The sequence below is a fragment of the Macrobrachium rosenbergii genome, chromosome 16 (genome assembly GCF_040412425.1).
Source record: "Macrobrachium rosenbergii isolate ZJJX-2024 chromosome 16, ASM4041242v1, whole genome shotgun sequence".
Lineage (NCBI taxonomy): Eukaryota > Metazoa > Arthropoda > Malacostraca > Decapoda > Palaemonidae > Macrobrachium > Macrobrachium rosenbergii.
This window is the reverse complement of record NC_089756.1, coordinates 18,553,726-18,565,477: the sequence shown is the minus strand read 5'-3', so window position 1 is coordinate 18,565,477 and position 11,752 is coordinate 18,553,726. Positions and strand designations below refer to the sequence as shown.

The following is an 11,752-nucleotide window of genomic DNA, read 5'->3' as shown; positions in this document are numbered from 1 at the left end:
AAAATTTATTTTACATGTTAAAAATCTTACTGTTTCTAAACTAGGAAAAGACACTGGGTGTTTCATAATTATAATAAGGGGAGATGAAAAAACGTGAATTACAATATACCACTTGGAAATTGCAATCAGGATGCCAACATACCTTCGAAATCGCCAGACGGGGCTAGGTTGTCCTGTGGCTTTTTGACAGCTGCCCTGTCACCTTTGCCAGGTGATTCTTTGCTGGGGGCAGTGAAGTCTCCCTCTGGTCTTAAATTATCGGAAGGTCTCCTAACATCAGCACGTTCTCCTTTACCAGGAGTCGTTTTCTCTGGAGCGGTGAAGTCGCCCTCAGGTCGTAAATTGTCGGATGGTCGTTTAACATAAGCTCGATCACCCACTCCTACGGCAGACTTTTCTGGACCTGTAAATTCTCCCTCTGGTCTTAAGTTATCAGATGGCCTTTTAACATCAGCACGGTCTCCTTTGCCTGGGGTTGTTTTTTCAGGAGCTGTGAAGTCACCCTCTGGTCTGAGGGTATCAGTGGGCTTCCGGATGTCAGCACGGTCACCTTTGCCTGGGGTTGTTTTTTCAGGAGCTGTGAAGTCACCCTCTGTTCTTAGGGTATCAGTGGGTTTCCGGATGTCAGCACGGTCACCTTTGCCTGGGGTTGTTTTCTCAGGGGCTGTGAAGTCACCCTCTGGTCTTAGGGTATCAGTGGGTTTCCGGATGGCAGCTCGATCACCCCTCCCTGGGGATGTTTTTTCTGGGTAATGAAGGTCACCCTGAAGTCTGAGATTGTCTACAGGTTTTGTTGCAGAGATTGGTTGGCCCGATACTGTCATGTATTCTGCCTTATGAGAGCTTTTTCCTGTCAGAAAGATAACATTCATTAGCACACGATTAACTAAGATTAAAAGTTGAAAGAACCTCTAATAAATTTACCCTCTGTTCATCTTTTCATGCAACTGGAAAGAAAATATAAACTTGAAGTCATTAAGAGTAAGAAGGTAATCACAAGACTGAGGCTAATTGGTTGGTCATTTTCCATAGGTGGTAAAGATATTTGATGAAGTCAACAAAGAAATCTTAAAAAAAATGGCAAGGCATTACTAATATTCAAGGTTAAAATAATTTACAATATTATTTAATATATTCCAATTCTTCTCAACTCATCAGATAGGTAAAAGTAAATTGTAGCCATATCTATGAGAGTCGAACAGCCTTCATTCATTATAGATATATAAACGCAGCCTAAATCAACAAGGAAATATTCTTAAGAATTACCATTCCAAGAGTTGCTACAAAAATTGATAACAACATTCCTTGAGGTAATTCCTCTTTTGATCTTTTAGGTAACTGAATAAAAAATCAACTTGTTTAGGAAAACTTAGAACTATAGTACAGGGTAACTAGATAGTTATATCTCCTAAGTTGACAATGATTTCATCACTGATAAAGAAAGCTTTTAAGTTCTTGAAGAAATCTTTAAAAAAATTACCAGCGTAATCTCCTCCTAGTCTAATACTTGAGACATCTTGACGGTTCCTTACTGCTCTACTGTCTGTGACATGAAGTCCCTCAGTTCTCTGCGATTCTGCAAAATGTGAAGGAATTAGAATCATCAAATTGATTGGTATGCCATCACTGGCAGACCAGAACTTATTTTACTATTGTCTTACAAAGACTGGCACAGTTCCTTTAATTATCTCAGCTTTGTAACCAGGTTTAATTCCTAAAGAGATCATACAGCTGCTTTGCTAAGGGCTGCGAGGGAGCAGTGACAAGGTTTGGAAAATTCTCAGACAAATTATTCAAGAGCTTTTCTTTTTCCACAAGAACCCACAAAAGCAAACACTTCCGAAAACGAATCCTCGCAAAGATCTCTTCTAAAATGAAATATTTGCAAAATTGCTTATGAAGTATAATTTATGAAACTAAATCGTTTAATTTTCTGGCAAACAGTCACTTCTGACTGTCTGCCAGAAAATTATTCTAATGTTTTAATGGGTTACCACTTCTCAAGTTCAGAATCTTTGTCAAGTCATAATGTACCATTAATTATGAAACACATCTGTATTTAAAGGCAGCCATATGATCCATGATCTAAAGGATATTATTTTGATAATTCAACGCCTAATCCAATCAAAGGAGTTATGCACATAATTATATTTGCTGACAACTGAAAGGAAGACACCTTCTCGAGTCACCCCCTTCCTGAGGGGAAAAAGGTATGTGGTGGAAAAAATATATATCATAACACTCTTATGACAGATGCAATGTAGGTGTTGATGCTGTATGGTGTAAACTGTTGAATGCAATATCTTGTGGGGATCATTCATGTTCATAAGGATAAAATGGAGGCTGCGTTTGACTATGAAGATAAGAGAGTGGATGGTTTGGTGTAACAATGGGTGTGGTTTTCAGATAAGGGAGATTTATTTTTCCACGTTTGCATAATATTTTCATGTACGGAGTGATGAACAAAGCATAAAAAATGGCGCGGAAATGTAGATTTAAGTTTATTATATAAGAAAAGGAGTTGTGAATGATGTCCAGGGTGGCTGGTGTATGGAGAAGATGCAACACTAGTGACAATGAAGAGGTGAAGAGACTGATGAGTTTGAAAACATTTGTAAGCGAAAAATGGTGAAACTTGAAAGTGAATATCGGGAAGAGCAGTGATGAGAGGGCAAATAGAAGTCAAGAAAGTAGAGCAGTGATTGTTAGTATGGAACAGGCGTGGTTAATAATTGTTATGTGTGCTTGGGAGTAAAGATGACCGATGATGGTGGAGTGATAAACGAGTTGAATCACAGGACAAGTGCTTCTGGAAGCAAACATTAGTATGCTTTAAGGGATTGAGCCAACTCTCCATTGTGGAGGTTAGGTGTGAATGTTGAATATGGAGAACAACAGCAAGTTTTTAGAAAGGAAGTACAGACGAAAAGATGGCCTAGTGTGTTTTGACGTGTCTTTGTTATGTGGAGATACTGCAAGACAATAAGCTGTTAATGTCTGAATTTTGTTAATTCTGGATGAAATGAGGAGAGAGGAGACAAAGGCAGAGAAAGGGTTCAGTGCTCTTTTGGGGTGAGGTTGATAGGCTGCTGATGAGTCTTCTGTGAAGGCAGATGAAGAGGTAGATGCTGTGGATATTTATAGCAAAGAAGGTTAATAGATGAATGTGGCAGTGGCTAATGCATTAATGTCTTTGGCGCCATTTTCCACACATATATAATGAGAGGAAAAATGGTGTTCGTGTTGAAAAGTACCAAAATAGAGAACTATAAAGATAAGGGCATACTGCCCCAATAACAGAGGTATTTTTCCCCGTGGCCACACGGGGAGCATGGTTCCTGGAAATGCCATCCCGTCTTTTACCTGTGCTTGACTGAATAGCAGAAATGCCAACATGCTGAGAAACTTCTTCGCTTTTTGACACGTGTGAGGTGGAAGATACTCTTTGTTGGCTCTCTGATGTAATGTGCTGACTTCTTGAAGACACGTGTTCGACGTTTGATGACATCTGCTGATTCACCGACGATGACTCCCGAACATCTGTTATCATCTGCTGACTAGCTGAAGACAAGTGTTGCTGGCTGGCAGAGGCACTGGTGCTCTCTGAAATGCTTTGGCTGCTTTGACTGAACGCAGACGAACTCTGCTGCACTTGAACGCTCTCCGACGTGCTGCTGTGCGCAACGCGCCTGCTCTCTGACGACGACAAGCTCTGCCTCTCGGCAATCCTCCTCTCCTCTTCTGTCGTGAGCCGCTGCTTCGAGGAGGAGTCGTGGCTGCTGCTGACGACGCCAGAGATGCTGACGCTCTCGGAAACGTGGGACTTGGAGTCTGAGCTGGACATTTTCGAGCTTCGGACCTCGGACGTCGATGACGACGAGCTGACGTACGCAGCTGACGATTTCTCCTCCTTCATGGTGCTTGAGTAAGAAGAGGAGGAGGATTTGGCCATGGAGGACTCCTCCCTCATGGAAGAGGAGGACAACTTGGAGGAGGAGGAGGACAAGCGCAGGGCGGTGGACGCGTCAATTGAGTCTACGGCATGATGGGTCATGCTTCTAGATGAATTCGCTTCTGCGGTGGGGTGGGCGTAAGAAAAAAAAGAAAGAAAGGGAAAACCAAAGTAAACTAAAAGTTAACGGCAAATAATGAAATGCAAATCAAAATAAAATAAGGAGAGCAAAACATGCTTAAAGTAACTGAATTTAACAAACTGAACTTTTAAATGATTTAAAATCATAAGGTGAAAAGCTTTAAACTAGGTGAATTAACCTCTGCGTTGGGTTTACGATAAAAGAAAATTGAAAATACAAATAAACTGAAAATAAAGGTATAAAAATAAAATAGAGATAAGAACAAGTTTAAACTAAATGAACTTCAGATGGTTCAAGCTTAAATAAAATAAAAAGCTTAAAATAGAGGCACTAACACAAAAGGAAGCAAAAATAAAATTGACTCTAAAGATGAACGTCTGAATTATGTCTTTAGCCAATCTGAAATAAATAAAACTACATTCAAAGAGAATACATGCATAAAGTATAAAATCAGCCAAATAAAGTTGAAAATTACAGGAAATAAAAGCAATGGGAGCCAGATTTACGAATGAAAACATTAGATTAACGAAATTTAAAGCCAACAGTACTCTGAAGCAGTGGGTACCAGAAACAAGGACTGAACTAAAATAAAATTTAAAAAAAATCGTCACACTTAACGTAAAGTATTTATGGACTGTGCTGTACATATTTACATGAAGGAATTTCTCGACGGAAATTTAATTAAAAAAAAAAAAATACTGGCAAAAAGAACTTTGTCAAAACCGTGGTTCATCGACCCGAACTCCTTGTCAATCGAAATTAATACATGACAATCGATGCAACAACGGGACAGACGCAACCGACGAGAATCATTTAGGATGGGCCGTTTCAAAGGCAAACCCCTCTTACTAATACTACTACAACTACTATTACCAATTCATGCAAAAACTACGATAAAAAACTGAAACAAACAAGCACTTCCATCTTGCAAAGATATTCTACAAACAACAGCTAACGAAAATTTTCGGTTTACACGAGATAATGCGTCATGCAAACTCGACAAAACACACTTGATATAAGCCTAGAGTCCTCGAAAGAACTTGGCGCAGCCGATGCAACAAGCTTCCTGCGGGTTTATTTCGAGCGCCCCCAGTAACAGGCATTTTGCCCTTTTGCAGAACTTTACCTGATATGCCACCGCCGCCCTCCTCCTGGGTCCGAAGCACTGTTTCGGCTCGCCCGGCCCTCAACACTGCCTGTAAAAATACCGAGATAGGGGAACTGTTAGTTACCCTCGATTGGAGCCTTCTAGAGAGTATTCTACCCTGTGGACCACGATATTGGCCAAGGTACACAATAGTCTACTTTCAGCACACAGATATTAGGTTAGATTGGGTATCAAGGCTGTGAACTGTTACTGGCTAGCATGCATGTATAATCTATGGACTGTTAACTTTCAAAGACAGACCTAATTTGAGGATCATGCTATTGACCAACGTACAAGAATTGTCACTGTACCTTGCTATAAGGCCAGTGCCAAATTGTATTCTATTTTATGTGTAGTTATGGCCCTAGTTCCAAAAAAGTAATCTAATCTATGGACCAAGTAACTGGTCATGTTTAAAAATTTGCCAATGGATCTTACTTTTATCCAAAGTAAAGAGTGTGAATTCTGCTATGGACTGTGCAACTGTCATGGGCCGTCCAGTGTTTTGAGTTTGAATGAATTTGCGTGATTTTTGTGTTTGGATGAAGAGGTTTCTCTTACTCTTTTTTCAAACGAAAAGTTCAGGTAGACTTTTTTATACCCGTCCACAAAGTTACTGAAAGGGTGTGTGTTTACATGACTATGGTATGCATACAGAAATTACAGACTGTTCACTAGGGCTAGAAAAAATCTGTTTCCCAAGGCCTACCTGTGCATCCTGCGTGGAAGTGTGAGCGCCGCCTGCGGTGAGCCTCCCCTGAAGCTGCTGCTGCTTCTCCTGGGTACTGAACAGGTCGTCCTTGATCGTCAGGGTATCGGCGAAGCGCTGAAGGTCTTCCTTGGTCTCCTGGGAAGAACTGCTTATCTGTGCGTGTTGAGCGGAAGAAATGCGCTGTTGTGCGCTTGCCGAGGAACTCAGTTGCTGAACGCTAGAGGAACTTTGCTGTACGGACGAAGACGTCTGTTGGACGCTCGAGGACGAGCTCTTCTGCACGCTGGAGAAGGAGCTCTGTTGTACATTCGTCGAAGTCTTCCTCTGTTCGGCCGAGGAGATGTCGCGGACCTCAGAATATTCTAGCCTTCCCTCGCCCCCTTGCCTGCAATGGAAGATGGATGTTGGCGTCAATAAGTTGCACTGATGCTTCAGTTCAGATAAAAATGATTGCCAAGCAAAAGTGATACATATTTCACGAATATAAGTCAAGGTTCGTAAGACGTTGTTGTTATACCTTAAGGGATAAATTCACCTGGACCAGAGCTTATTTGGTTTTGCAACCCTTGTTTATAAAAAGTCACTAACAAGAAGTCTGTCACTTTCTCTCTCGCTCTCTCTGTTAGTGGTCTTATCATCAGCCCTGTAGACCGAACACTAACACATAAATCCAATCCGGAAATGCAGTGGAGGGAGATTGACTATTGACGTATGATGGCTACGTCTTAATCCATTATATTTTTTTTTTAACCTTCAAGGACTAAATCTTCTTGACAATATCTATGTCTAAGGTAATCAATGCACTCATCTATTTTTAGTGGGGTTTAGAACCCCCCCCCCTCCCACCTCTCACCCTCTCTATCCGATACCCCTCAAACATTCCAACAAAGAGAAGGCGAGACAAGTAGCCGAGAGTTAGTACTACTGCCGCAGTGTTCATGCCATTCACCTCTGTATCAATAATGTAAGCGCCTTCACTGGCCTCCCCATGCAACTATCCACTCCCTATTATAATTCTCATAGTGCTTCGCACTCCACTAACCCCATTCTGGCCAGACCCGTTAAGAATTAACATTCCTTCAGGAAGAATTTTTCCCTCTGCGTAAAGGACAACAACAAACACTTTGTGAATGAAGTTGTGAAATTGTAAGCCGGGTGCTGACGACGCATCGTATGTTCTTAATGAGAGAGTTATCTATAATTAGGTCACCCGAGTGTCTTCAGATTGCCCACTGTAGAGAAAACGTCCACAAAGATCTCACAATGGACGTATGGAACTAAATTAATACTTACTTGTCAGTCACTGCTATCTTCAAAATTTTAATACTGACTCTGATTCGGCTGTTTCAAGACTAGAGTGAATATGAGGATATAATTATGTCACATACACATTCATACACCTTTTATATATATATGTGTGTTTGTGTGTGTAAATATGTATATGTATGTATATATATAATAAGTATATATATACAGTATATACATACACATAATATATATATATATATATATATATATATATATATATATGTATATATATATATATATATATATATATATATATATATATATATATATTGTATAATTATGAAAAGATTCGCTAAACTCATAGCAGCGACAATGAAAACAACTTGCAGTTCGTGTTCCATTACATGCATCAAAATCCTCTCCAATAAACCAATAAAAAAAAAATAAAGTTCTCACGTTCGATTTTTGCATAATTCAGAGGTTCGTGTTCTGTGCCAACGGGAGCAATTGAATCCCAACGATAAAGACTGCTTTTACACAGCATGAATTTATAGGGTTTTTTTTATATTTTGATTTGGCAGCGATGGTTATGCGTGTATGCGGGTTATGTGGTGATCTAGATGTAGAGAATGTATGAAGGTTTGTATACGTGTATGGTGTATGCAATGGTATGCGTATGTTTATGAATTAGTGTATGTTACTGTACGTGGTGTTAAGTCGATTTCTAATCACGTATTGAACGTCAAAAGAAATCATTCGCAGTGCTAGTGTATGCTCAATTAAATGTGTATGGATGTGTGTGTAACTGCATACCTGTATGAGTGAATCCGTGAATGTTACAGCTTGTAGTGATAATACGATTAAGTTCAACATGTAATGAACGCCAAAAGACATCATGCGCAGTGTTAGTGTGCTTAACTTAATGTGTATGGATGCGTGAACACCTGCATGCATGCATGTATGAATGTATGACCTGATAATCAAAACCTTTCCGAAAGCAAATTTATAAGGTTTAGACACACGCTTCGCCACCAACGACACATTTAAATCAAACGGGAACAACCCCACAGACCATTCGTTAAGATCAATAATTCCTCGTTCTTCCAATCCAAACACCTCTCAACACATACACCTTCCCCTTCCCCTACCACCCCTCTCGTTATAACCCCTCCCCTCTATACCCGATCCCCTCAAAGACCATCGACTCCCCCGCCCCCACAACTCCGATACGACTCAAGCTGCCCCAGGCGCAACACCACGTGAAGAGATGTTTGCACTCAGATGTCATTTTGTACTCCTATTTTTTTTTTTACAAGGGTTATTCACACCTTCTCAAGTGCAAACGATGACGTCATAACCAACTGAAGTCCAAACTGTGACGTCATAACGACGAAGGGAAGATCAGTCAAAGGATGATTTGGGAATAAGTGGGTCAGACTGAGTTCCCATGTACACTGTTTTGCAGGCGTTATTTTCGAAATGCGCACGCATGCGCAAAGGACCGGCCGGAAAGATTACGTCCACAGGTAACAAAACAGGAGAGGAGAAGAAGAAAGCAAAATCGATGGAAAGGAAATATCTTAAATAATGCTGGAACAAAAAATAAATGGGCAACTAAATATAGACAGGAATAATATTAAAATACTGCTCCTTGAGGTTTTTCAGGTCTTGTCTTTCAGAAAAAAAAAGAATAACGAAATAAAAAAGGAAACAAAAGATTTGTTGGTAAGCAACGAAAGGAGCTGGAAAATCTTGGGACGCAACACAAATTTCTAGTCTCGGTCCAGAACTGCAAAAGTTTGAGCAGGTCGGTGAACTTTTCGAATTTGGTCGACATATATTCGCATAATAAAGACCATTACGAAAAAAATTCAACAGAATTCTCGGTTGCTCTTCCGTGTATAAAATAATAATAATAATAATTATCGATCTGGTGGTCAATAAGGAAAAGAAATTGATGCACTCGAGTTAACCACATCGCAAACATGCCGACAAAAACACGTTGCAATTTATCAACGCCCTTAAAGCATGTCTCAACAGATACACACAAGAGCTCGCGCATACACACGCACACAAACACACGCGCGCGCGCACACACACACATAAACAAACAAAAGCAACAATGACCAGGGCGTCTTGCTACCGCATGGTGCTGTAAAATTGATTTTGCTGAGTCAGTCATATGTCCAGACGGAGTTATTCTATTCAGAATAAATAAGGCCATGTCTATTTTGAGAGTTATTTCTGGTGTCTGCTAACCAAATAATAATAATAATAATAATAATAATAATAATAATAATAATAATAATAATAATAATAATGCAGAAAACCACAATGGTGTAAGTGTAAATATACATTAGAAATATATATACAAACGAGAGCTTTCGAGCGGGTTCTCAAGAGCTCTTGTTTCTATATATATTTATACCTACATCACTGTGGATTTCTTCACCATTTTAGTGACTCATGCTATTATTAACCAGACCACTGAGCTGATTAACAGATCTCCTAGGGCTGGCCCGAAAGATTAGACTTATTTTACGTGGAAGAACCAGTTGGTTACCTAGCAACGGGACCTACAGCTTATTGTGGAATCCGAACCACATTATACCGAGAAATGAATTTCTATCACCAGAAATAAATTCCTCTAATTCTTCACTGGCCGGCCGGAGAATCGAACGCGGGCCTAGGCGAGTGCTAGCCGAGTACGATACAATAATAATAAGCACCTAAGGCACCAAACTTAAACAAAATATATTTAATATTATAAGCAACTCCTTCTGCGACCTGGAAAAGTCAGCTTATCACCTTATCTTGACTTTACACCATTTCAGCTCCTACGACAAGGTGGCCCGAGGTCTTGATACGAGAGAGAAATAGGGTCAAGAACCCGAGACAAACGGCGGAAGTAAGCGTCAGAGAGAGATATGTCAGTCAAAGGAATCTTAATTGCCTCACCTTGACCCCAAGTCATAAGAGTTATGTTTCTTTTTTTTTTTTTTGTTCTCGGGGTTTCCAGTCATTCGTAATGTACAAGGGAGTAAATGGGAGACTATTATTCCGTTTGAGAGAGAGAGAGAGAGAGAGAGAGAGAGAGAGAGAGAGAGAGAGAGAGAGAGAGAGAATATGTTAATTTATGGAAAGGAATTTTTAAAGAGAGAGAAAGAGAGAGAGAAGAGAGAGAGAGAGAGAGAGAGAGAGAGAGAGAGAGAGAGAGAGAGAATATGTTAATGTATGGAAAGGAATTTATAAGGAAAACACCGAAAATTACTAGAGAGAGAGAGGGAGAGAGAGAGAGGGAGAGGGAGAGAGAGAGAGAAATATGTTAATGTGTGGAAAGGAATTTTTTAAAACACCAAAAGCTAAGTATACCTTAGTTTTACCAGACCACTGAGCTGATTAACAGCTATCCTAGGGCTGGCCCGAAGGACTAGACTTATTTTACGTGGCTAAGAACCAATTGGTTACTTAGCAACGGGACCTACAGCTTATTGTGGAATCCGAACCACATTATACCGAGAAATGAATTTCTATCACCAGAAATAAATTCCTCCAACTCTTCATCAGCCGGCCGCGGGAATTGAACTCCGGGCCAAAACACCAAAAATTACTTGAGAGAGAGAGAGAGAGAGAGAGAGAGAGAGAGAGAGAGAAAAGGGGTGCTCGCAAGAAATTTCTAATATCACACCATGGCTGTACGTACTGTATAAAGGCTGCATGTCAACCACAGGAAAACCAGCTGCTTCGCTACAATAACTGTCACCTGATCTTCGTAAAAAGCAAACCATAAAACTGCTGTTTTTTTATGCCTGCTGCTTGCAGAGGTCGTCTTTCAGCCGTTTTTATTACTCTGCTTGCAAAGGTCGTCTTTCACTAATCAGGTTCCCTAGCTCGAACGCAACCTGCCTTAGGTAATATACCTTTTCTCTCCCTCCACTCCCAAACTTTGGAATTACTTTAGTGAACTTCTTACCCTCTTCCCCCAGCCCCTAACTCCACTTGTGACTAACCCCCCCCCCCTTCTTCTCTTTCTCGCTTCCTTCGAGTCCGGGCTAGATAAGGGTTTTTGGGTAATCGCCCCGTTGGATAATGTATTAAGAAGACTATTAATTTGATCCTATGCACAGACTGCGGGGTCGATCGAATGTTCATGCATTAATACATGAGTCATCAGGTAACGCTGTTATTAACATAGCTGAACCTAGAGCAAACAAATCTCTCTCTCTCTCTCTCTCTCTCTCTCTCTCTCTCTCTCTCTCTCTCTCTCTCTCTCTCTATATATATATATATATATATATATATATATATTTTGTGTTTACTTCTGAATATACAGTATAAATGTATATGTAAACTGTCTATCTATCTATCTGCAAACCTCCCTATCTATCTAATCTATTTGTTTTTCTGTCTTTATATCGATCTATATATATATATATATATATATATATATATATATATATATATATATATATATATATAGATAGATAGATAATAGATATAAAGACAGACAGATAAATAAATAGATTAGATAAATAAGGGGTTATCCAGACA

At 39.9% G+C, this 11,752-nt stretch overlaps 1 protein-coding gene across 6 annotated transcripts in view; it reads right to left on the bottom strand.

The window, feature by feature from the left end:
- Positions 1-11,752, bottom strand: part of LOC136847153 (uncharacterized) — a 176,018-nt gene that overhangs the window by 17,168 nt on the left and 147,098 nt on the right. For 4 of the 6 annotated variants that reach the window (XM_067118553.1, XM_067118552.1, XM_067118550.1 and 1 more), the window contains exons 4-8: positions 5,951-6,338; positions 5,221-5,290; positions 3,364-4,074; positions 1,481-1,576; positions 143-850 (exon numbers count right to left, since the gene is read on the bottom strand). In XM_067118553.1, coding sequence (XP_066974654.1) covers positions 143-850; positions 1,481-1,576; positions 3,364-4,074; positions 5,221-5,290; positions 5,951-6,338 — 1,973 coding nt within the window. The remainder of the gene's footprint in view (positions 1-142; positions 851-1,480; positions 1,577-3,363; positions 4,075-5,220; positions 5,291-5,950; positions 6,339-11,752) is intronic. The other 2 variants (XM_067118555.1, XM_067118556.1) reach the window with 1 other exon arrangement.